Source organism: Leptonychotes weddellii, chromosome 10 (genome assembly GCF_054177405.1).
Source record: "Leptonychotes weddellii isolate Sample4059 chromosome 10, ASM5417740v2, whole genome shotgun sequence".
Classification (NCBI taxonomy): Eukaryota; Metazoa; Chordata; class Mammalia; order Carnivora; family Phocidae; genus Leptonychotes; species Leptonychotes weddellii.
This window is the reverse complement of record NC_138378.1, coordinates 42734607-42761614: the sequence shown is the minus strand read 5'-3', so window position 1 is coordinate 42761614 and position 27008 is coordinate 42734607. Positions and strand designations below refer to the sequence as shown.

At 49.1% G+C, this 27008-nt stretch overlaps 1 protein-coding gene across 1 annotated transcript in view; it reads right to left on the bottom strand.

Annotated features, from left to right (window-relative positions):
• SYNDIG1 (synapse differentiation inducing 1) overlaps positions 1 to 21837 on the bottom strand; it is a 52465-nt gene extending 30628 nt beyond the window's left edge. The window contains exon 1 of the mRNA XM_081833275.1: positions 20161 to 21837. Within this exon, the coding sequence (XP_081689401.1) occupies positions 20161 to 20343 (183 nt within the window). The 5' untranslated portion in view covers positions 20344 to 21837. The remainder of the gene's footprint in view (positions 1 to 20160) is intronic.
• Positions 21838 to 27008: the final 5171 nt, after the last annotated feature.

The following is a 27008-nucleotide window of genomic DNA, read 5'->3' as shown; positions in this document are numbered from 1 at the left end:
ATTTGTCAATTAGTACTTAAATCATATTTATGTCTTATTTATACCCTGACAACCTCCAAAAAAGATCTCAGTGGAGGGTTATCTCATTTCCTGCATGTAAGTGATCTTTTCTCATTGCATTTCCCTAGCCCCAATTTCTAAGGTCTAATTGAATATATTGCCTTGATCACTCCAGAATCTTAAATTAGGGACTTTATATTAGTTCCCCCAGATTGCCTTTTTCAGCCAATGAGAGTGGAAAGCTTTGGGGAAAAGTGCTCTTGCATGCCAGGTCCCTTTTTTCTTAAATGTTGCCTCCATGTTTTAGTGTTTACACCAACCAGTCAAACACAGGGATGAGTATTTATTACACTCCTTTGGTAGGCCACAGATCCCATGAATACTAAACACTCTAATGATGCATGTTTGGGTTGTAAAGGGATGCATAACTCCCTTGATCACCTGTGCGCTCTCCTTTGTCAACTTTAATCAGCACCATGAGCAGCCCTCACCCCACTTGGGAGAGGGTGTGCCCTCTCCACCAACCGGAACCAAAGCCTCATAAACCCATCTTCTTCTGCCTCCAGAAGCTAGGAATTCAGATTCCAAGTCTTATTTACATCCTTGTCATCTGGGGATCATGGTCCCTTCACATAACTGGAGAAGAGCTTCCTGTCCCGGGGGCTACAAGGCAAGGCAGGTAGCAGAACTCAGCAGCACTCAGAGGGTCTTCGGAAAGATGTCAGCAAGGAGGTGACTCACTCTCACATGAGCAAATGTTCCTGCGTGATGACCAGAGGGCAGGCAAGAAGGGAGAGCCTCTGGGTGGGGGGTCTGAGGCAGGGCAGGGCAGTTGGCTTTGGCAACTGCAATGGGTGGGAGCACTAGGCCGGGTGCAGGCAAGACATCATGGGGAGGCTGCAGACACGTCCTCACTGTGGCAGGCTGAGGTGTTTGTGTTCTATCCTGGTGGCCCTGCAGAGCCCCAGTGTTTCTCAGCAGGGGTCCCATGGGCCGCTGTGTGTCTTAGGAAGTGGACCATGGGGCCAGCAAGCAGATCGCATGGTTTGGGGGATGCCCTTCTGTTCAGGGAGGCAGATATATGGACATGGGGAGGCTGTCCAGGTATGAGATGGCGCCATTCCACTGACTATGCAGATTGTTCACCTACTTTCATCGAGGGCAACACAATGGCTGTCGGTGGTGCCAGATGGCACCGTAGCCTTAACTGATTTGGTCTTATCTTCAAGGCCCCAGAAAGGTGAGTAACTCACTCTGGGTCACACAGCCAGGAGTGAATGTCACTGAGATGGTCTCTAAAACCCCAACTCCAAGCACCCAGACCCTTTATCTGAATAGCATGGAGCTATGGTATCACATCTGGTTTACTTTGCATAGAGGCAGGTTAGAGACATGTTGAAAGTGTCTGTTCTGAGGCGGGTCTCCAGCCCAGGTCTGTGCCCTGCTCACTGGCCTTTACGGTCTGGGGCCTCAGACAAGTTACCCGATCTCCCTGAGATCCAGCTTCCTCGTCTGTAAAGCACTTCTCCGCATCAACTAAGGATCGGAAGGGGACATGTGTGATAATGCTCGTGAAATGCCTAGCCTGTGCCTGGCACATGCAAATGCTTGGGAGACACTATTACTGTCCCTGCAGTGGATGCTGGGTGACTTGCCCTGTTCCTGAGTAGCCAACAGTGATGTTTCCAGATCAGGGAAACTCCCCAGACCCCGAGGGCCTAACTCTTACAATCATCTGTTTCTCGACCCCCATGAGCTGAAACCCTTAATTCACACTTCTTGATGGTGACAGACTACTATTATAATTCTATGTTGGGAGCTGAGGGGGACTCGTTCTGAGTTAAGATATATTTAGAAGCACAGCTAAGGTTGACTCTGCTTTAAGCTTCCCCCCCCCTAGCTTTTGAGTTCTGTTAAGTTCCTGGGACATAAAATCAGCTAAAATCACTTGCAAGCCCAGCTCCCAGAGCCCTTCTTTGGTTTTCTGGCCCGTGACGCTCCATGTCACACAGGATGGATGAGCACTTCTTTTGTCCACTGCTCTAAGAGAGGAGCACCAGGAGCTCTATGTCAGAGGGCTAGTCATCATCTTTCCAATCAGAGGGGGGCTGATGCTTGGGGTGCACCTGAGTTCTGTCCTGGCCACAAAGGGTTAAAATCCTAACTCAAAGCCACCACCTTTCCATTACTTTCACCTGCAGTCAGACTGTCCGAATCTAATGAAAAAGCAGAATTTATCTGGGGAAGAGCTCACTCGCTTGTGAGATATACCAAGTCACTTTGGGGCCTCCTCGCTCCTGAGATGATGAGGAATGACAAAGAATTTTTGGAAAGAATTGGCCTTTCTCATGAAAAGCTGTTATGCCAAGAATGGAGGCAAGTAGAACTCACCCTGCACTGAACTAATCATGCACTTAGAGGACTCGATAAATTAATATTCACCGGGGCAATATTTTCTTGCCACTGCTGTGAAGAGGTTATGTAATGCAGCACAGTCATGCAATGGACTTGGATAAAACAGGAAGACTCCCATGAAGTTGTGGAATTATAGGACAGCAGGGAGGGCTCTGTGTACTCCCTGTATGTTAGGTTAGAACTCCTGAATTACAGGTTTATCCCCTCCTGGGGATCATGTCTGACACCCACAGGTAGACGGGTCTGGCCCAATTCCCCGTGAGTCTTGAGCCAAGCTGGTCGCCTCACCCATCTGAGATGGGCACCAGGGAATGGAAACAGCCAGAAAGTACCAGGGTGTTTCCCTGGAGGGGCCGCACTATGTGAAGGCCTGGGTCCACAAGAAGCGGCTGAGAGAGCACCCAGGAAGGATTTCTGCAGACCAAGTGAGTAGACCACAGGGTTGGAGGGACAAAGGCTCCTGGGGGGAGTGGTGTGAGGACCATGAGCAGGTCTTAGGGAGGTCGGGCTGTTGGACGTAGAGACCCGAGTCCAGGCAGAAGGGCTCCAGTCTGCTCTACAGACCAGTGGGAGCCCCTGCAGTCTGTGAGCTGGGGCCCCACATGGGCTTATCTGCCGAAGGAATATTAACTCGGGGCCTTGACAGATATAATTAAAAAGGGAGGCTCTGGAACAGGGTCCTGAGCTGGAACAAGTTTCATGTCTCAAAAAACAGGTCATGAGGCCCTAGAGTCAGGCAAAGGGACTGAGGGAGGTGCAATGATGACAGGAGTGTTGTACAGAGAGGCTTTGAGGATTCCCAGAGGATGTGGTGGGCAGAGGCCAGGGAGCCTTGTATGTGGGCAAACACTACTTCCATGAACAGAAATCAAGAGAACTCTCAGGTAGCACCCAGAATATCCGAAGCAGCTCAAGATTCATGCATGGGAGCAGATTCTAGACAATCCTCCATGATTGGTGCCTGAGAGCCCACCGTGGACAGAAAATGTCCCTCCGACCCAAGGACAGAGATGTCAGCTCCGCCTCCTGCTGTAAGTGGGCGGAAGGTCCTGCAGCGAAGAGACAAACCTTCTCTAGAAGGCCAGACTGCCCGGAGAGACTGCCTTTCATCCGTGGGCACACCCCCCCCCCGGAGGTGACAAGCACACCTCCAGCAAGAACACCCACAGGTCCCTGAGCAGGAGAGGCCGGCGGCTGCACTCAGGGGCTCTGGTGTCCTTTAGACCCGAGCATGTCAGCTCAACTTTGGCAACTCCATTTCTCATGATTCAACATTAATGCATAATAAATCATGCCATGCTATGAGCGTTCCTTGTGAGATACCTTGCCAATTACCTAAAAATCACCTTAAGGGCCGGAGCAATCAGGCGCTGCATAAATCTGAACTTCTTTTGTGGGCGGTGTGCGTGACTCAGGCACCCTGCTGTGGAATCAGAGATGGTGCTCTTACCCGAGGTCCCGCTGATTAGCGCTTGGCTCCCTCGTGTGCAATGCTACATGCATAAACATGCTCCCAAGTGCCCCTGACAGGGCGATCCCAAATTGTTGTGTGGACACAGATGGCTCTGGAAGGAAGATTTGTCACTTACAAGATTCATTTGGTTTTCAAACTCTGCTTGCCATTTCCAAAGGAATGCAAGGCTGTGTAACAACTAAGCAAAATATTCAAAATCATCTCAGGAATGCAGAGAACTATTTTATTTTAATTATATTTTTAAAGATTTTTATTTATTTATTTGAGAGAGAGAGAGAGCATGAGCAAGCGAGAGAACACGAGAGAGGAGGAGGGGCAGAGAAAGAGGGAGAAGCAGAATCCCTGCTATGCAGGGATCCTGATGTGGGGTTCGATCCCAGAACCCCAGGATCATAACCTGAGCTGAAGGCAGATGCTTAACTGACTGAGCCACTCAGGCGCCCCAAGAATTATTTTAAATTGGGCTCTAAGGACAGTCTTAAGATGCCCATGTCTTTACCAACCTATCATGTCTCCACTGCATTTAGAAGGATTTCTGGAATGACCACAAAGTACTGCCAGTCTGTTTTTGGTGCTTTCTGTGCCTGCAAACCATCCCAGGACAGCCTGGAAGCTCCTGTGTCTCCCTTGGTGATAAAGAAGAGACCACCAGAGACCCCATGTGGTGGTGGTAGGCCCTGCGGACCTGGGAGGGGGCAGGTGGCCTTGGAGCGTAGCAACTTAGCAGGAGGCTGGGGGATAGTGGCAGAATAGGGGTAATGGAGAAGCCGTGGGGTTCATGCTTGCTTTGAAAATGCCCAGTGAGTTTGAATGGAAGGCACAGTACCAGGGAGACTCCTGCGGGGTGATACTGTCCACGTGGAGGTTGGGCCTCGTAAGGGGAGCTCAGATAGGAAAGCTAAATTGGAAAAGCTTTCTGGAGACCCACAGTTCTGTTGAGATGGAGGATGGCAAGGGTCCAAGGCATGGCCAAAGGAGGTGACTGGCCCCAACAGCAGATGACTCATACTCATAAATTCACCACATGCATTTTACTATGCCCCAGTGCATGGCCAGTTCTAGAAGACACCTCTCTCTGCCTGCATACCTTGCTGTTGCCTAGTCCCCTAAGCAAACTGCAATCATGTCATTCAAGAACTCATTGCTTTGTCATTTATCTTTGAATTATTTCTGGGTCAATCAACCCCACAGCTCTTCTCTACCAGCTCACGAGATACACCTGTGGGGCTCTCTGTTCTTGCGTGGGCTTGCACATCGCGGTGACGCAAAGCTCAGGTGGACAGAGACGCAGACCGACAAAAACACATTCTGCAGTTGTGCTTCGAGGATTCCTTACTATTTTATATACAACCTAGACAGGTTAAAAATAAAGAGGGCCCCATATAAGAAGAGAGAGGGGAAAATCAAGATGAGCAGTATAACATGCATGCTCTGCAGTCATAGTACATGTTGTGCTCAGGGTAATTTTTTCACCTCTGAATTCAGCATCTGCTAAGCTCTGTGTCTGGTGTTCATATGACTCTCAAAGTTGCATAAAATGCTAAAGCTTATCAAGAAGGCAAGGAAAGGGGGATTGCCAAGAATACCCACCTCCAGAGTCATCAGGCAGGGTCTTGTCTTCTTTCTGTACCATTTTTCAAAAAAGATTTTATTTATTTACTTGAGAGAGAGAGAATGAGCAGGGGGGAGGAGACAGAGGGAGAGGGAGAAGCAGACTCCCCGCTGAGCAGGGAGCCTGATTTGGGGCTTGATCCCAGGGTCCCGGGATCAGGACCCGAGCTGAAGGCAGATGCTTAACTGACTGAGCCACCCAGGTGGCCCCTTCTGTACCATTTTTTATGCAGAGGTGCAGATGGTAATGTTATAAGTACCTTTAAAATATCCACAGAGGATTGGCCTGATGGGTGAGGTAGTCTGGTAAGAGACTCTCTGTCAGTGTTAGAGACTGAATTCCACTGATGTCAAAATGGAAATATCAAAGACATACCAAAAACGGCACTAGATTCCCATGAGTGTCTAAAATGCGCTCATCAACCAATGACTCACCACAACCCTTCTTGAATTGGTATGTTCAGCTTGCATCAATACATTTGTGAGCTGGAACAAAGGAAATTGCTGCCCTCTGTGCAAGCTGGCACTTACTCCTATGACCAGCAAGCTGGATCAGTAGCCTTGGCCTGTCCCCAGTTCAGAGGAGAGGCAGGGGTAGCCCACTGACCGTCCCTGACACACATGGAGCCCTGAGACCTGACTGGAGGTCATCTGAGGCTAACAGGGGCTGTCCATGTAGCTGCCCCTGGAGACACTTGTAGTGACCCTTTGTTGCCTCTGTCATGGACCAGTGCATGCCCGGCCAGGCTGGACTCAGCATTCATCAGCATGGCCAAGGGCCACCGCACAAAACCAGAAGCCCCTGCACTGTACTTCTATGTTAGTGCTCAGGATGTCACAGGACCAGTATAGGGGCCTTAATCTTAAAAGAGATGCAAAAGAAACATGAAAAACCCTGCTTTTAGAGGCACGTTATATCCTCAAAGCTTTATATACATCATCCAAAAACAAAAAGTTTACACATTTGGAAATGTAATTTGAGGCAACCCATACGGCCAGATGGGAGAATGTAAAATTTAATACATTGAGATTTTAACCCTAGATTCAGAATCTGCAGGCATGGCCTGGGCTCTGCCCTTGGACAATCAATGTGTGGGTTTCTTTGCTACAGACAAATAATCACAAAATCAAGATGCTAATTACTGAGACAATGCATCTTCTATATCTGGAAAAAAATGCCTGTAATACACTCCAGGGAACAAAACAGACATGACGTATTTGTTCATTTATACACCAAAACTAGTTAAAAATCAGTAACTTATATCCAGCATTAGATTCCAGAGGGAAAAAAAACCAAAACAGATCAAAATCTGATTTGTCTTGGCTGCCCCAGATCATTAATATTTATATGGAATTGTTTAAAGTTGCAAAACAACTCTCAGAAGCTACAATCAGCATATTAAATGTGCATATGGAGATACAGATATCCCTGGAGCAGGGGAGAGGGAGGAAGGAAAGGAGGGAGGAGCAGGGAGTGAGAGAGAGAGAGGGAGAGAAAGGGAGAGATCTTTTGATGGCCATCAAGCCTCCATTGCACAATTTCCTGATAGAAGTTAAAATATATCCATCTGATAGAGTGAGCCCATCCCTCAGTCGTGTTTTTAAATCATTTGTCTACAAAGTCAACTCTATTTCTGTGCCTGCCTCTTATAGCCCTGGAACTCCCTCTTTATAACCTTAATTGACATGGCACTCACTTTGGGAGACTGAGGTGGACCTGTTCCAAGTCCTTCCCATCCATTCTGTCCCTTGGTAACATTTTTCTCCCCATGTGGCCCCTTCACCCCTGTTTCTCTGCACTTCCTGGGGCCGTGACATGCTTTGCCAGGTCTTTTTCCCAGACTCCAGCCCAGGTTTTGTGGCTTTAGTAGTTACCCTGCTGAGCCAGAAAATCTCTAACTCTCCGCCTATTACCTTGGATGACTGGTGATTCTTAAGTGGAAAGTTGGATCCTGTGCTAATTCAGAATCTGCTAGTGCTCACAGATGCATTCATTAGGTGGTATTCAGTTTACTATGAATCAGGGGACATTTGAGATGATGAACTTGAGGACAAAAGAGGTGCATGGTGAAGTACATAAACCACTGGACTCCAAGACATGCTGATGATTACGAACAGCACCATTCAGCACGTGTGGAATATACAAGGGTCCAGTTTTATGTAAATGCACCCGTTCTAAACACATAACTTTGGAACAAAAAGAATAATGACTGTTTCAGAGGTACGTCCTTGTGACAAAGTTTAGAATGGAGAACATAAATGCTGGTTTGTTTTGGTAAGAGAAGTGTTTAGAAAGATGGACAGGTGATAGCTTCTGAAAACACCCAAAGCATTTTTCTTCAAACATTTGAAAAGGTCCCAGTTGGTTTTCACACCCGTCAAAGGTTTGCTGTGACTATGCATCTGGCTGACGGGAGGGTGGAGGAAGGTGAATGGCCCTGGGTCTTCCTCCATCTATCTCCAGTGACCCCAAGGGTGTATGGGAGACATCCAGAGAGACCCCACAGTGCCTGACAAATGTGTCTGCTCACTTCCTTGTGAAATGATTTTTTAATCTAGAGATGAGTCTATTTTAGAACATACTCTTTGCATACTGTGCTTCCTGACTATTCTTCATGGTGGTGTACTTCCAACCCGTTACATTCTGTTAACAGACTCTCTGCTCTGCATTCAAGGCTCTCTGGTCCTTCCCTGTCTTCTCAGTCCTATGTCAGTTGGCTTTGTTCTGCACCATAAAGTTTATGTCAGTGTGATTTACTCCTCCCCCCACACTTAGGTCATCTCTGTCTTTATATTTTCCAGCTATGAAGCGGGAACAAGCCAGATGGGCCGAAGAATTAACACCCCCTGAGAACAGCCCACAACCCATGACTGACAGCACCTCCCCCTGTTGGTGGAGTGCCTTGGAAGACTAAGATGGGCTCTGTCTCCCAGAGGTTCCCTGTGGGCTTACTGCCAGTTGTCCACTGTCCTTCATGGGGCATGTCCCCAGACTATTCTTCAGAAGCCTGACTTGGTCTCTGTCATGGCCAACTTCTCCCAGCTCTGTCTGGACACCCTTAGGTGATACTACATTTATAAGCCAAATGGCTCCTCTTTAGGAAAGGACCAAGCAGAACATGGGTGTGCACATCTCTGCATCAGACACAGGTGCAACCAGAACTTAGTGAGCACCTAAGTGCCAGACCCTGTGTTTGGTACAATTTACACAGGGATGCTACTTCCTCTGAGTGTGATGGGCTTTGTCCCATTTTCTCACACACCTGTCAACCTCAGTAATTTTGTACTTGGTCACTCATGCAGAGCAAAGAGCCAGTTCAACTTCTTGTTAGCACCAGAAGGAATGGGAATTCAAGCAGCAGATAATCTAAGTTCTTCAACCAAGCCTTCAATTTTCTAATCAAAAAATATTCCTGTTATGAAATAAATATATTCCCCATATAAACAATTAAATAAAGAGAGAAATGCAGACTTCTGCTTCTGGTAATGCCTCTAGTAACTTCTCCACAGAAGACAGATAAAAACCCTAGAGCAAATATTGAAGAACATTTTTTTTTAAAGATTTTATTTATTTATTTGAGAGAGAGAGAATGAGAGACAGAGAGCACGAGAGGGAAGAGGGCAGAGGGAGAAGCAGACCCCCCGCTGAGCAGGGAGCCCGATGCGGGACTCGATCCCGGGACTCCAGGATCATGACCTGAGCCGAAGGCAGTCGCTTAACCAACTGAGACACCCAGGCGCCCTTGAAGAACATTTTTAAAAGCATCAAAAAGATAAGAAAATGAGGAGTTATTAGGCCAAGCCAGAGGGAAGGTGAGAATCTGGAGGGGTAGGCCAGGCACAGGGAGACACTTCTGCTCTGGTGATGTTTGCTGACCCACAAGAGGAGCCTGAGAGGGAGTGTTTTGGTTGCTTTTGGGGCTCAGAGCCCACCCAAGATGGAGATCTTGGCAAACAAGCCGCTGCCAGAGGATAGAGCACCAAAGAGCTATCATTGAAGAAACAGTGAAGTAAAAGTATACCCTCCCTCTCATGAATTACAGCCTTTACATCTACTCAAAACTTGAGTTTGGGGACCCCTGGGTGGCTCAGCTGGTTAAGTGTCCGACTCTTGGTTTCAGCTCAGGTCATGATCTCAGGGTCGTGGGATCAAGCCCGAGGGCTGGTTCCATGCTGAGCTCTGCACTGAGCTGAGGGTGGAGTCAGCTTGAGATTCTCTCTTCTTCTCCCTCTGCCCCTCTCCCGCTCGTGTGAGCACTTTCTCTCAAAATAAAATAAATAAATCTTAAAACAAAACAAAAAAACTTGAGCTTGGACTAAGGTGACCCTGAATTCTTTGTGCCCCAAGTCCCGGCAAAAGCAAAGAAATACCTATCTGAAGGAAGGTGGCATCATTCTAATCCTCAAAATATTCCATGGATACTTTTTTTAAAAAAGATTTCATTTATTTATTTGATATATATATAGAGAGACAGCACAAGAAGGGGGAGTGGCAGGCAGAGGGAGAAGCAGGCTCCTCACTGAGCAGGGAGCCCAGTGCAGAACTCGATCCCAGGGTCCCGGGACCATGACCTGAGCCAAAGGCAGATGCCCAACCGGCTGAGCCACCTAGATGCTAGTCCATGAATACTTTTTTTTTTTCGAAAATAATGACCAGCATACAACAACAAAAATCTAAGATCATATGTCATGAGTGAGAACAAAGAGAAATAAAAAAATGGACTCACAGGATTCCCTGATATTATAATCATCAGGCATAGACTATAAAACACCTCTGCTTGCTATATTCAAGAAAACAAGAAGTTTAAAATTTTGGCAGGTAATGGCTATAAAAAAGTGTTATAGCAGATCTGAAAAAGAAGAAACAAATTCTAGAGCTGATACATTAAAAAGAAAAATAATATTCTACCTTGGTGAATGGTTTATCAGAAGCTTCAATACACCTGAAGAGGGAACTGCCACCCAGAATTCTGTATCTACTGAAAACACCTATAAGAATAAAAGTAATAAAATGATATTTGCAATGACACAAAACAGATAGCATTTCACCAACAGACCCATATTAAAGGAAATTCTAAAGGATGTTCTCTGGAAGCCGGAAGGTCAAAGATTCAGGAAGGAATAAAAAATGAAGCAAGTGGAGTATGCGGATATATGCAAATATAAGACAGTAACAATAATATCTTCTTGGAGGTATATCTGTCTATCCACCCTTCAATGTATATCTAAAAAAGGAAATAAAACAAGAAAGGTCCAAATTCATACTTTGGAAAGATTAATAAATTTGATCATGTAGATGAAACTGACAAAATTCTAGAAAAATATAACTTTCCAGAATCCAACCTAACTTATCAATGTTAAATACATTAAATCAGTAATTAAAAATCTTCCTACAAAGGAAGCTCCAGGCCCAGATAGCTCCACCAGTGAGTGCCATGAAAGAGACAATAAATAAATAATTTCAGTTTTATATAAATTTTCAGAGAACAGAAAAAGAAGGCAATGAATGCAAGGTCAGTTTAACATTTTCCAACCAGCCAATGCAATTCACCTCACTGTAGATTGAAGGAAAACACTCACATAATTTTTCATTTGCACAAAAAGCTTTTGATAAATTCAACAACCTTTCATGATTAAAAAATAAGGTATCTGAAAGATCTTATGTCACTATTAAGGTTGGAAATTTTCCCTTAGACACCTGAGACATGATAAGGATGTCACTTATACTGAATAGAGCTTTTGCAATTTCAGTCAGGAAAGATAGAGCAATGAGGACTTGGGAATGTAAACTTAGGGGATAAATAATAAAGACATGCAAAGAAGTGAGCCCTAAGGAAGTCACCACAAGTGCTCACTGGTGGGGTCAGGGGTCAAGGTCAGGAGAGAGTGTGGCTGGGGGGACACTGGAGATATTGTATTTCTCGACCTAGGTGATGGTTATTTGGCCATGTGCTTTAGACTAATTTGTTAAGCTATACAATTATATATATATACTGTTTTGAGTGTTATTTTCAAACTAAGAATGGTTTGAAAATCATCTTCACATTAATGGTGTTAAACACTCAAATAGGGGCACCTGGCTTGATCTTGGGGTTGTGAGTTCGAGCCCCAAGTTGGGGGTAAAGACTACTTAAAAATAAAATCTTAACAAAAAAACCAAAAACACACACAAAAAACCACAAAAAATAAACACAAACACATTTGTGCAAAGGAGAGAAAAGCCTCTCATTGCCTGTATTTGGGGTCGTTTTCTTTCTAGTCCCTTTCTATTTTCCTGACTTTCAGAAATGTATAACAATATATTCCACACCTGGAGAGCTCAACACTGTAATAAATGAAGACATAAAAAAAGAATCAATCGACTGACTCTTCCAACAAACGACCATGGGATAATTTTTGAAGCCACGAACTAGCTCTTGTTGGAAGGATAAATGGGACTGAGAAGAAAATAATAATTTTTACATGGGAACTCCAATCAATCAGCATTAAATTGAAAAAAAAAGCGATCATGGATGAGACTGAATTAGGACTTCTAGGTACCAAATGTGGGCACAGAGGAACTCTCTTGGCATCGCAGTGTTTCCTTAGAACCTCGCCTCCAGAGGCCCCGTTCTGGTGTGCAGTGACCTGTTATTGTGATCCTGAATACGTTCAACTAACTTGCTGAGCTTCAGCTTCCTCACTTGCTGGGCCCGAGCGAACCTGCGTCTTGGCCAGTGGTCCTCGTGAGGATGCAACGCGATCCCCCATAAACCTGTTCTGCAGAAGTGGCTCTGAGTGTATCTGAAGGATTCATACGCAGCCAGACCCCGATGTGAACAGGGTCTGCACACCTTTTTCATCTGTGCAATGGTGATAATGCTGGTACCTCACTGAACAGTATCTTTGTGATAATTAGGTGCCCATAAAGCACTCTGCCCACTGCCCAGCTCGAATTTAGGGCAATGCTCTTACTGTCGCTCTGGTTCCACGGAGGGGTGCTGCTCTCGCCCAGTACAGAATAAAGACTGGAGGTCAGCTTATTATATCACCCGCTTTCCTTTTGGTGTCCGGTCTGTGTAGACCACAGAGAGTCTTTCTGCTGCATTTCCAACGTTCCTGTGTCCTTGGAGGAGGGGCAGCCCTCGGGGGATAACGGGATAGAACCTCAGGTTGCCGGACGCCCATGTGACTAGCTCAGCACCTGTGCTTCCTGGAGGAGGGACATGAGACACGTGTCCTGTGCCTCAGAGTCCCTCAGCCTCCTGCCTCAGGCTGGCCACCAGCTGCTCTGCCCCAGGCCTCTCCTCCACCGCAACCCAGGCAGGCATGACACTCCACCTGTGCAGGCCATGGGAGCGGGACAAAGCTCCCTCTCCAGTGGCCCCTGCCAGGAAGGTCCTGTTGCTGGGAGGTGGTGGCCAGCGTGGTAAGGCACTTACATTTCTTTCCTTCCATATATCATTTCCATTCTCCCTCACTTTCGTTGGCCTGGGATTATACCTCTAAATAAAACAGCACCCCAACCTTGCTGCAGGTTCCATGTCTAGGGAGCCAGGGGCAAGTCCAGGGGGCGGGCAGACCTTTCTGCTTGGTGCCCGTCAGCCTGCTGTGGTGGTGTGAGGCATCTCCTGGAGAGTAAGGCCCAAACTAATACACTGCCTAATAACTGTAGTTCTCTCAGAATCGGACGTAACAAGGAATGGGGCAGTCCCTGGGGAGGCTGAAATATGTCCTGAACTATTAGAACAGAAACAAGGAAAATCACATGCAGCGCTTCTCCTAACATAAAGCCCGAATCTCTTCTGCGCACGCTATTTCTTCCCTCCAGCTTGCACTTTTAGCTGCAGACAAATGCAGCGTGGACCTTCATCATCCATCTCCTGAGCAGCAGTTCCTCCAAACGCATCCAGGAAGACCGCGAGAAGTCTGGGTGATAGGCTGGGGGTAAGGAAGGAGGAAGAAATTCAGGGGCAATCTCCTCCCTGATCGATGGAGGAAACAATCTCATTGGCTCAGCATGCCCCAGACACCGCGTGCACCTCTCTGTGCCTCCGTGAAGCTCCCTGCACCCCAGTCACAAGAGCTGCTGCTTCCGGGCTCCTGCATGAGCCACGCATGCGCGCAGGACATGGCACCGCCCCGTAGTTGGCGCAGAGACTAATCATGTAAACATGGTAACAGTTGATGGTCGTTGACATCTGGGGATGCGTGGGGGAAGGGGACATGGTAAACACATGTGTGGGCGCTGTGGAGAAGTAATGTAACAAGGAAAAAGGTGCCTTTACGTTTAATCATCTCTCCAGGTTGCTCTTGGCAAAATACACACACACACACACACACACACAGATACAGAACATGGGAGGCATTCCAGCTGCAAGAGGTCAGAAGTCTAGGCAACGAGCAGAAATCCCTAACAGTTTCCTGCTTCATATTTTTAAATCATCTGACCAATCACACATTTTTCTAAGGGCAGCTCAGTTTGTTCTTTTGATATCAATAAAGTGGAAGATGGGGCAAGTCATCTAAGTCCCGATGGCCCCACGGATTTGTTCTTTTTAGCTCCAATAGAGAGGTGGCTCAAGAGCCAACTACGAAAGTGAATCCAACAAACGGCATTATTTGGCAGTCTGCAAGGAAATCATGCCCTCACTCTCTTTGAGAGGCATGTCTTGAGAGTGATTATAGAAATGTTTGGGATCTTTCTGGGAAATGGAGTGAAAACCTTGACAAGAATCCTATGAATCAGCCATAATCAATTAGTATTAATATCCAAGATGGAGATTCAGGAGGGAGGGAAGCATTTCATTCCCGCCAGACAGTGATGGTGTCTTCTACCAGGGCCTCATGTCTTCTACCAGGGCCGACCCGAATGGCAGGTTTTTACACCCCAAGTGCCATAATTGTTTCCCTCCACCTTTGCAGAATTTGCACAGTCACTTATTCAGAGGGAAAAAGACAGCCTACAATGTACTTGACTTGTGTTTCTACTCTGCTAGAGAAAGTCAAATTCAAGAAAAATAAGTACCTTTAGTGTATATTATTACTCAGGATTGCCTGGTTCTCTCCCGTAATTTAACAGCATCCAATCCTAATGGAGTCAGATGGGGGAAGGACAGACACATCCCTAAGAGCTAAAATCAGGGTTGTTATTTCACTGAGAAAACAAGAGGAGAGGATTCTAGATATGGTCCAGACCACCACTGGATTGTCTATTCCTGGATGATTATAGCAGCCTCCAGCAAGTTGTCCTGGCTTCTACCCTTGCCCTCCACAGGCTCCCCTGATAGAGTGTAGACAGGTGGAGTCTTTCCCCTGCTCAAACACCCCAGTGGCTTCTCGGCCCAAAGAAAAAGCCTGAGTTACAACCTAAAAGGCCCTGTGAGGTCTGCCCCCACCTGTCCCTCTCTTGGCTCATTTCCTCTTCCACCCCCAAAGGGCACCTGCTGCAGCCACATGGGCTTCCACATCATTCCCTGTGTGCACCAGGCATGTTCCCCACTCAGGGCCTTTGCACTGGCTATCCCTCTGCCTGAGATGTTCTTCCTCAAGAGGTCCTCACGGTCAGTCTGTAGTTTCATCATGAAATGTCGCCGCCTCAGCAAGCCCTTCCATGGCCACCCTATTTAAAAATGTATGCTCCATATCCATTTCCAACTTAATTTTTTTCCTGTGTAATGTATCACTATTGGACACTCTCTAAGTTTACTTTTGCATGTTCTCTGCTTCTCATCACGAGAATGTCGGCTCTGTGAAGGTGGAGTTCTGCTTTGTTCACTGCTGCATCACTGCACCCAGAGCAGGGCCTGGCACATAGTAGGTGCTCAGTAAATATCAGATGGATGATTGGATTTTAAGGATACTATTATAGGCCAGGTTGGACACTCATTCTTCTAGTTTTTATACCATAGAGAGATTCCTCTTTCCCCCCCCTATTTTGTCCAATTCCCCTTGCTGGTGCTATTCATACAATTCATAATCTGGTTCTTAATACCCTTTTCTCGTTTACTTACTGTTATAATGCTGCAGTTAGTAAAAGAAAGAAACATTTTATGAAATGAAATGAAATCAAGACATAATAAATACTGGAACGTAGGAGACGTTTGCCACTGATGCAGCACACGCAACCGTCCAGGCTGTCCAGTTCTCAGGTGCAGACCCAAGGCCTCCTGGGGGAGGTCCTCAGCCTCTGTGTTGCTAGCGCCTACCCTGTGGGATTGAGTGAAGGTGCTGAGGGCAAGCACCACAATCCTGTCTAGAACGGACCTTTCTTTCTTACTACAACACGCTGTAAGCAGGGTGGGGGATGGTGGATTTAGAAGCAAGTACTGCACTTCTATTTTTGTTTGCAAACAGATAAAAGTTAAAATTAGATTGCAGAAGATTGGATTTTAAGGGTTAGAAATATCGATATTTACATCATGTACCCATACTTGCTACCTCTCCAATTTCTATACATCATTTAATCCTTTGAAACTTCAGTTTTCTCATCCATAAAATGAGGATAATAACTGCCCATCTTTCAAACTCATTGCAAGGATTAAATAAGAAAAAGTGTGTGCAATAACCAGCTCATAGCAGCCACTCAGCAAACTAGGGATTCATTTCTATCCTCCACATCATTCGGAAGCATCGGTTCCTAGATGGATTTACCAAAATTGCACACAATACTTTCCCCTCTATAAATTGGCTTATAAAATCTGCTTGCTTTGAGAGCTGGATCAAACAACTGATGCAGCTGGAGTAAAATCAGGCTGTGCATGAATGCCATGCTCATCTCCCCACCAGCCTCCACGTCGAGTCCTCCATCCTGAAGGGCCCAAGCAGCTGCCTCCTCCAGAGGTGGCTCTGCACCAGGCCATCCGGGTAATCTCAGCCCACGGCCAGCCACCTCTGGCCTTAGGACACCATCCGACCTCTCTGAACCCCAATTTCACAGCTCACGGAGTGATATGATGGCAGTGCTGCGTCCCAGATTTCCCATGTTCAAATGCAAATTCCTGGGCCCCACCTCCAGATACTCTGATCGAGCAGGTGTGTGGTGCGACCAGACAATGTGCATTGTAAACTGTGCTGGCCATGTTGATGCTGCTGGTCAGGACCAGGCCCCGAGAAAGCAGGTGCGCAGTATTTAACGTGGGACCAGCACCCATGAGGTGCTCAGCGGCTGTCACCTAGTTTGCTAACACTTTCAGTACTATTGTTACTATTACTTAACAAACATCGTTTGATTTATAAAATCTGTTGGAGAAAATATCCTCTGTCTCCTTCCAAGTGTCCCTTCACTAGGGACCCACGTGTATAGACAACTGGGATTTCCAGTAGAGCATGGTCAGCCCCTGCTGCTGGCAGGAACCTTGTGGGGATTATCTCCCTAACTTCACTTCCCTGGTCTGGCTGACTACATGCTGTAGGCTATTTTGATACCATTTTACGGATCAGGAAACTGAAGTGTGGTTAAGTTTCCTGCTGACCTGGACCCAGCTGGAATAAGGCAGAATAAAACATAAGTCGGGTTTTGTAAGTCCAGGGAACCTATTAATTCTCCTCCCCACTGCCCCATGTCATCTAATCACTGAGATTTGTTTTGTTTTGTTTGCCTGGAATGGACTCACACGTTCCTGAGTGGTTCGCTGAGTGGTTATTTTGACAATGCACAGACATGATCTAATTGTCAGTGACTACACTGAGATCTGATCTATGATAAAAGGGAAAAAATTACCCAACGTCACACTTAGATGTCAAAGATTTCCTTGTGAACATCGTCTGGAACGTGAGGGGTCCTGTCTTCACAGATAGGCCGTGACCTCACTGGCCCAGCACGCCCACCCCTGAGGGCATCAGGAGGCCCTGGCGGCAGGCCACAAGGGACCGCAGAGGAGCGGCTCGGCCCTGAGCTCTCCTCTCTCCAGTGCGCGCGGGGAGAACTCCTAGCTGGCCTTGCCTAGGAAAGCACTGATTTAATTTAGTGTAATGACCCCCAGAGTGTGTCTGTTCTATTGCGTGCCCCATACTCGCCCTTCGGCAGCTGCCTGCTCTCCTCCAAAGCCTGCTGCAGATTTTGTGTCTGCATAGAAGGCCCCACAGCCTGATGGCTGGGCTGGAGCACTGTGTGCCCGGGGCTGGTCGTCCCCCAGGTCTGCAGGAAAGCCCAGAACTGCCAAAGCTGTGGGTTGTCGAGCAGCAAGCGTTGTGGGGAGAAGGATCGGGACACGGTTCCAGTGAAGGGCACTCACCTGCAGACAGTTCTCTATGAAATGTGGTACCCTTTCTTTGCTGGGGTTCCACTGAGGGAAATCCACGCTCATAGCACCATGAAAAGAGGGACTGAGAGCCTGGGAGCCGGAGGGGCCCCAGAGCCCCTCTTCTAATTCCAATGCTGCAGGCAACCCCGTACACTCCTCAAAAGTATTTGCCTTTCACTTCGGAGCAGTGTGACCAGAGGCCTCCACAGACATCGCATTTCACATTCGCTGCGGAACAAGTAATCAGAATGGTCTTTACCACCTAAGGTGTTAAACGTCATGACGCATCAGGCCCAAGTAAGAGGTTCTTAAGGTGTGAAGAATGAAATTACTTTCTGAGAAAGAATCTAAATGCCAGCCTTGGCAATTGTGGCCTTGATATTTATTATAGTTACAATCTTTCAGACAAAGATGCTGTGCACAGCTTGTCCTGCTCCAGAGATGGGGGCTTCACCTAGGATATGGAGTAGCCAAGACAGGGCAACCTCTCCAGCCTTTCCTGGTGCCCAGCCATTTACCCAGTGCTCACTTCTGCCCAGCGCCCTGCCCTGCCCGCACGCTCATGCCAATGTCGGCTGCCATGCCTTTGAACAGGTAACACCTGTCCCCATGGAATCCAAGGGAAAAATATCAATCCCACTGTAAAATTTGGCAATCAAGATGTAGCTCTGACATCGATGGTACTCCGCCCCCCAACCCCAGCCAGGATGGGTAACGGGCTTTCTCAGCAGGGTTGGCCCAGGAGGTTGGGAGGGACCCGCCCCGCCTCACCACAACAGGTGGCAGGACTGGGATGCAGGGGAGAAGGCTGATGTCACACATGCAGCTCCTGGGAAAAGCCTGAATGGCCTGTGATGTACGAGAAGCTGGTTCTCTTTGCCCCACACTCCCGTCCTTCCCTTTCTTAGTGAAACTACCCTGGCCCATTTGCAGCAGGCTCACTCAGGTTCAGGGTGCAGTTTACACAGGAGCGGGCAGGCTCTGGGCCTTGGGGATCTTCTTCAGAGCATATTCCACTCACTGAGGGCATCTGTGCACATGCCTTTTTCCCGGTCCTGCTGTGTGTTCCAATCCTCGCCCATGTAGTAGTGCCCATGTCCCCTTCTTGGCGTCCAGGTACACCCAGGCCTGACTCCGCCCCACAGCCACCCAGGCCCCTGCCAGACCTGGAGTCTTGCTTCCTGGCCCATGCCTGTTCCCCCAGAGAAGCGGGTCTTTGGCATTTGTGGGATAAAGTCACAAAAGTGAAGTTCAGATAGACCCCCCCCAGGCCAAGCTGGATATGGAACAGCGGCTGAACCCAACCCCAGCAGTGCAGGACTGCCCCCATCCTCCATCTCGCCCTGCCCATTATCTTCTAGAATTCGGACCATAGTACAGTGCTGGGAGGGGGGCCTGCTTCATTCCTGCGTGGAAAGGTCTCTCCAGAGTCCCTGCTAAGAAATACCTGCTCTCAGGGTTGTTCACTGCTCTCCCCTGCTCCTCTGTGATGTTGTAAAAGGAGGGAGGGGAGAAGGGAAAATGTATCAAGGAAGTCTCCTCTCACCAAACAAAACAAGGTCAACAAAAAAACTTGCAAAAAGCAGTGAGAGGCCACTGCTGGGCTCAGCCAGGGGACCAGTTTTCAAGTCAGGAGAAATAAATGTTTCAAACACAAGACCTGCCAGAGCCCCAGAACCCTAGAAGCTGGAGAGGGAGCCCTGACTGCTGAGCGATGATCGGCATGCCCCAAGGACACACATGGGGGTGGGCACCACGTTCACCCCGCCGACCCAGGGAGCTGCCTTCCTCTGGTCTAGCTGGGATGACGGTGTCCATATGGTGACGCTGAAACACTCCGTGACTGGCAGATCAACAAAAACCGGTACAGAGACTGTTGTTGCACGAATACTCTTCATTTGCTACAAAACACTTTTCAAAGCCTGGCTTCCATGAAGGCACAACAGGGAGCACGCTTTGCATGAAAAAAGCCCAGGGACTGACCCCCAGAAGCCCTCACACTGGAGGAAGGAGGGCACGATTCACTGTAGGATGGGCCATGTCCCAGCAGAACTTCAGCTGGGGAGGAGTACACACGGGCTGCTGGAACCTCATTTTATCTGAATGAGACTCTCGGCAGAGAGAAACACCCCGGCTCCCCACCTGCTTTCCCAGCAAGTCTGAAGTCCTTGCCCCGGGCACAGCGCCTCCCAGCACTGGGTCCAGCCCACTGGCATAACCCCTGTGCCTGTTCGAAGGCCGAACTCCCAGCCTGCTTGCCTGGGGGCCACAGGGCAGTCCCAGCACGCTGAGCTGAGGCCTCCTGACCCCCCTTGTGGGCCTGTCCTAACCAGAAAGCACAGGCCCCAGGCCACGGTCTGAGCTGCACAGGCTTCTCGGGCTCTCCTCCTCAGCGGCCTCGCTGTGCTGCGTGTGGGGCTGAGGAGAGAGGCTTACCTCGTGGGACAAGTAGAAGGCGGCGATGCCCAAAGGCCAGAAGCAGCAGAGCATGGAGAAGACGCTGAGGCCCAAGTGGTCCCTTGGGGGCATCATGAGGAAGTTGTCCTCGCTCTCTGTGTCGCTCGAGTAGTCGCTCTGCAAGACAGAAACGGGCAGGGATGGGACAGAAGAAGAGAGCATTAACAATGGAGTCACTATATGATGCCCCGGTCGTGGGTGTCGAGCCTGGCGCAGAGCAAACCCTCCTGAGAAGGTCACTGTTGTTATTGTGCAAGTATACTTCCCTAAAGAAAGGAAGCCCCTGGTTAAGGAGATCTTTATCAAGAACAGGAGGAGAAAAATCCCAAGTACTTGGTTCTTGGGTTGTTCCGTAGAAGGTCAAATCCTACAGAAGTCCATTATTTCACAGATCTTTGGGATCCAGGGACACACAGTGGGGATAGAGGTTTAATCTATATGAGGATGGGATGGGCACACTCACCAGCATGTGGACTCCTCTCTTTATTCTAAGACTTCAAACTGGTTTACAGGGCTAGGCAGGGCCAGTGTGGGGCAAGGGGATACTCCTTGAACCCCCTTAATTTCCTTAGACTCTGATCTGAGTTAGGATGTTGCTGGGCCTAGAGTCCACCCCGGGTGTTTGTGCTCATCCCAGAGGAGCTGATGGCTGCTGTGTGAGAAAGCTCCTCTGGGATGAGGCCACTTGGCAGGCCCACGGGCTCCTCCCAGCTCTGGCAGAGCCTCCTAGGGAGTCTGGTACAGGGGTCGGGGACTGGCACAGGGATTTGCAAAAAGCAGCTCAGAAGACTCCAGCACTCACCGAGCAATGGGAACCGGGGACCAAACCTCCCTGCCGAAAGCTCCCTAGCTCCAGGATGCTAGATGGCCGTCCTCCCACCAGCATCTCCACCTCTAGATGCTGTGCCCAGAGGATGCTTTTAGCCTCAGGGATTATTCCACTTGCTGGGCCCCCATCCTGAATTTTCTCTCCTCATCAAAACATGGCACACTCAACGCTGACTCATCCAAAAACCAGGGCCAGCCTATCTCTGTGCTTATTTTAAGCAAAGACGGGATTGCATTTTACTCCAGATTTTGTTTCCTAAAAAAGAACTGGAGCATTTGTTCCTGAAAGAGGGTCATTAACTTCCTCACTCCCTTTGCCAGCGCCAGAGGTGGTTAAACATGCAGCCTCCAGCTGCAGGGTGGAGGCATTCGGTGCACACTGCAGACAGGCTGGCCACTTCCTCAGGTGGCTCCAGGGCAAGCGGTGACCTGAGGCACCAAACACCCGGGGGGACACCGTGTGTGAGCGTTGTGCTGTGTGGACGTTGTCACTGCCAGGACCACCCCCAGCAATGCCGCTGTGTGTCTCTCTTGACATTCCCACGCACAGACAGACAGATGAAGCCCACAGGGGACCATGGATCCCTCCCTATCTTGGTTAACTAAATGCACATATCACTGCCAATCAGAGCCTCCAGTTGGCGAGCAGACAGCCACGGGGCTGCAGGGAATTAATGGAAACTTCCTGTTAGGACTCTGTTTCTGGGTAATTGAGGGAGAACAGGCACATTCTGAGGGTATCATTCAAATCGCAAACAAGGACCCTATCCAGAGGACCTGTGCTTGAAGCGGGCGATGCACTGTGGACACAGCCCCCCTCCACCCATCCCACACTTGCACACATGAACACCCCCACCCCCGCCACCGATGAGTCAGGAGCTGGGAGGTATCCCTTGTCACAGGGGGCTGGCTCCTTCCCACCAGGCAGGCGCTCTGCCCTGGGAAGACACTTGCCCCTCACGACACATCCCTCCACGAGTCTGGGACCACACAGCCTCTACCAACCCCCCCACCCCCCGACAGAGCCTGGTCTGTGAAATTTCTATTCTTTTCACTCTGTAGCACTGCTTTCCATATGGTCTCTCAAACAATGAAGGGAAATGAGAATCACGATCCCTATGTCTGTCCGGAAAGGGCACTGAGCAGCCCCTGGAATGCACAATTCACAGGTGAGACCTGGGGTCGGAGGGCTGGCCAGGGAGAGATGCACCTGTGCCCGTCTGCTGGGAAGCCAAAATCTTTTGATCTCAATGAAGGAGTGCAATGTCCTGGCTGAGCCTGAGTGTCCTCACGGCTGTGTGTCTCCAGACAAGCAGCCACATGCCAACGCCTTGGCCTCTAGACCCTCACTCTGGAAACAGCAGAGTGTCAGCGCCATTGGTGGCTTAGCCGTGATGCGAAGGGTCCTCTGCGTGAGGAGCTGGCGAGGTCTGGGAGGGGAGGCACCTACGGTGACAGTCCCAGGGCAGGCCGTGACTGTGACCAGAGAGCCCCTGGGAGGGCTGGAGGACGAGGTATAAAAGAACAGCCACTTCCTCCAGCCCTGGACTCAGACATGGAGCTAATGGGCGTCACACCAACCGGTCAGGATGCTGCAGATGGATGTGCTTGCACACGGCCAACAGCTCTGTCAATGGATATTTTTGTTTCTCGGCTTTTGTGGGGCTTTTTGTTTGTTTTAGTTTATGAAGAGTTTTATATACCTGCGCTGGCTGGAGTCTCAGGGCAACTCTGGAAATAGGTGTCGTTACTATTTTTATTGTTATTTCTACTTTACGAAGGACAACGCTGGGCTCGAGAGCTAAGCGTCTTGCCGAATCACAGAAGTGCCCAGTCAGTGGCCACTCCTTCCAGAACTCTGTAGTGTAAGCTGTGCTGGACAGCAACCACTGCTAAAAGCAAACCCCATTTGGGCTCAGATGCATCTTGCCCAAAGGTGAGGTGTCTTCTCCGCCCTGCCCGTCCCTGAGATTCCAGTGACCGCTCTGGACTGGTCTGCTTCATGGTGGCTACAGGGTCGCCAGTGGGAGTACTGGGCAGGGAGAGCCCCCCCAGTCACGTGCCGTGTGAACTGTTGCCACAGACCACATAGGTACGCTGAGCCCCTTCTTCCATTTGTGGAATCTGCCTAGAATTACACTGCTATCCCCATGAAGCAAAGAATTAGATTTCAGGGCACTCCCCCAAAATCTTCACAGATTTTTATTTAGAAGCATAAGGGAACCACACTCTGTAAATTGCAAAGTTGTGGCTACACGGTACCAAAATAATTAGTCAATTTTGATTAAAATAGATTTTAAAAATTCAGGCAAATTACAGGGCAGACAGAAACAGCCCAGTCCATTTTATGTTCTGTCTTCCACTGGCGGCTGTTCCGTGGGTATAAGCAGCCGTGGGCATCTTGCCACCAACAAGGAGGAGAGGAGATGAGAGGAGGCTTGCCTGGGCGAGGCTGAGTAGACACCAATACACCAAATAGGGAAAACACACGCAACCACCAGCACCAAGAAATTCATCACGCACAGCAGCTGTTTCTAAAAATGCTCTTCCTGGGTCATCAGATTAGAGAATTGCAAGGCTGACTGAAAGCATTCCAAGGGGGCTTACAGTCCCTGCAGGGGCCCTGCTCCGTGGTGGCCAGTACTGAGAGGGCCCAGGCAGAGGAGGGCGCTGTTGAGTCCACGGGCACCTCACACAATGGGCCCATTCTCTGCCCGGTTCCATCATCTCCGCTCAGAGCGACAGCTCTTGACCCCGTGGGGTTTTCTTCATTAGGGTATTTTAATAAAACAGTCATAATGCCAGGCATGATGCCCTGTGTTTCGCACATCACAATTCGCTCGGCTATGTGAGCCTGGGCTGCGAGGAAGCCATTTTAGGGGCACACAGCTGGGCTCAGGCATGTCATTTGGTGTCACTCAAGGCCTCACACATCCTCCTGCCGACCCCTCTGGGCCTCGAACTGCCCTCCCGTCTCCCCCGGACGCTGCTTGCTCCTCTGCAGCGCTGCTCTGCGTGGCCCCAAGGAGAGAATGTTGGGGAACAGAGCAGGATGGCACAGCCCTGGCTTCGAATGCAGGGCTCCCCACGGAGGCTCCCTTTCTAGGAATGTAGGGGTGTTTGTTCTAGAGTGTTTTTAACAGCACTGTTTAAAAACAGCTAAATCACAGAAGAATTCTACATAGAATTCTATAGATTCACGGAAAATGATGTTTATAAAAACTCAGATGAAAAACTAGAGTAGAATGTCAGAAATTAGATGCTTCTGGATGGTGAGGACATTGGTGATTTTTTTCTTTCTGCATTTCTGGGCTTTAGCATTCTTCTACAACAAGCAAGGTCATTTGACAATGAAAATTATAAAGGTGCAGATGTGCTAACAGGCGCAGGGCTTCCGCCATCCCTTCATCCTCACATAGAACCCTGCGGAATATGGTTTCGCTGAGATTCGGTACAGAGAAATCGCACAACGTGGGCCCAGCGCCCGAAGAGCTGCTGGTGGAGCAGCTCGGAACTCATCACACCCCCCAGCCCGCTCGCTGACACACGTCAGGCCTGACCCTGTCACTGGTCCCCTCGGCCTTGTCTCACGGGGGGTCAACACCAGAGGCCTCCAAGCAGCCCACGACACACATCTGTGCCGACGAGCATGCCGGCCATAGCCATGTGGATCCACTTGAACTGAAATTACCTAAAATCAAATACACCTAACGATTAGTTCCTCAGCCAAACTACCACATGCCAAGGGCTCAGCTGCCCCAGGCAGCAGCCGCCTATCCCTGACAGCCCAGGATAGAACATTTGCAGCCTCTCAGAAAGTTCTATCAGACGGCACTGTCTTATAGGATCTGACCCCTATTAACGCTGCCCTCACTGTCTGTCACCCCCAGGGAACTTTCTGCTATTCCTGCAATATGCTCAGTGAGTACCTGCCTCAGGGCCCCTGCACTTGATGTTCCTCAGCCTGGAACACTCTGCGCCAGAAGACATACAGGACCGACTTCCTCACTTCATGTGGGGCTTTGCTCAAATGCCATTCCTCATTATGGCTTTCCCTGGATACCCTGCAAGACTGCCACCGCTGGCCCCATTACTGTCCCTTTCCCTGCCCGGTGCGTCACCTTTGTACCACATGTGGCACTGGCTTCTTTACTCTGTGACTCTTCCTTGAAGCATAAGGAGGGCAGGAAACTTTGCATGTTTTGCCCACAGCTGCAGCCTAAGTGCTCAGAACAGTGCCGGGCACATAGTAGGCACCCACAGCACATGTGCTGAATGAAAGCAGAATTCACATGTGCACGTAGCCAGCATGGACGGTACCAACCGAAGCAACAAAGCTCCCAGGATTTGCCCAGAGGGCACTGGAGTAACTAGGGGATTCGCTCCAAGCGGGCTATTGGTGCCCATGAATACACTGCCTCCAGCCCTGCTTCCCACCTTGACTCCTCTCCTCTCCCCCCCTGAAATGCTTCCCTATGCACCCCAGGGTGCACAGCCTAACCGTCCATTAGGTGTGACCGCAGGGAGGGTGGGGGAGAGCGGTGGCTCGGGCAGGCTCAAGGCTGTCTTACTTAGGGCAGCTGATGAGCAGAAGGAAGGAGCCAGCACAAGTATGCAGGCAGGTGGATGCAGTTCCCGCAGCCTCCATGTGTCTGTCAGGGGCATACCCAGTGGTCGGTGGCCTTGCAGCCGGCACGGAGGGGGAGACGCCCTGTCTACAACAGATGATTGATTACTTCGGCCATATAGTTTAGTTTCTCCTACTAGGTAGTAATCGTCTTATAGACAGAGGTTATTTGCTACATCAGTGCAATGAGGGCAAGAATAAACCAACGAAGTCTTCTGCTTTAACACTGAGACTGCTCTTCGGGCCACTTTGTAAGCACTTGTTTGTTGAGCATGTCGTTGCATTTGGATGGCCCAGTGGAGAATGGGGCAAGGGGCTGGAAAGAGCCCCCCGGCTTCCGGGCTCCCTAGGGAAGCCTGTGTGGGAGGGGGGAGGGGGTGAGGAAGGGAGGAGACAAGAGGGTGGGCCGGGGGTGGCTCGGCAGCAGGGCCCTCAGCAGGGGGGCAGGGTAGAGACCACCCCGGAAAGAATCCCAAGTCCATGTATGTCACCCCCTTCCCGGTGCTCAGCAAGGGCCAAGGAATTCGGGAGTTTGGAATTTGGGAGTCAGCCCAGACAAGGAGCAAAGCAGATTATGAAGGCGGAACCTCAGCCTTTGCTCCAGTCTCTTTCAAGTATGCGATGCTCGGAGCGCATGCTTCACAGGGCAGCTTCCTTCTGCCCTGCATGGGGACAGCCCAGAGCAGGCATGACCAGACTTTCAGACTTTCCCCAGCAACGCTCAGCAGCCATTGCTCCCGAACTCATGCCCTGGCTCATCTTTGGAAGGTGAAACTATGTGCAGTGCCAGTAAAGTATCACATGTACTTCACTCTCTATTCTAATTCCTAAAACCTAGGAATTCAGTTATTTTTTGTTAATCAAACTCCCCAGTGATCAGGCAGTTCAAAGAACAGAAATAGAAGATTTCCTAGTAGATACACATTTTTCACTGCAACATGTTTGATTTGGCTCCAGTAATGACAATCAGTGCATTTGGTTTGGGGGAAACATCACAGTGTGCATGGTATTGCAGGGGCCGCATCATTTCTCACTTAATGGGGGGAGGATGCTTCTGTGCTGTGGTCCATGCGGTGTGCTGGCGGCCCCCTGAAGGGCAGTCCTCAGGCCCAAATCACCTGCACTTAAACAGCTCCAGCTCTTCTCGTATGGATGTTGAGTTCCCAAGTAAACTTTTTTTTTATTCTTATGTTAATCCCCATACATTATATCATTAGTTTTAGATGTAGGGTTCCATGATTCATTGTTTGTGCATAACACCCAGTGCTCCATGCAGAATGTGCCCTCCTCAATACCCATTACCAGGCTAACCCATCCTCCCACCCCCCTCCCCTCTAGAACCCTCAGTTTGTTTTTCAGAGTCCATCGTCTC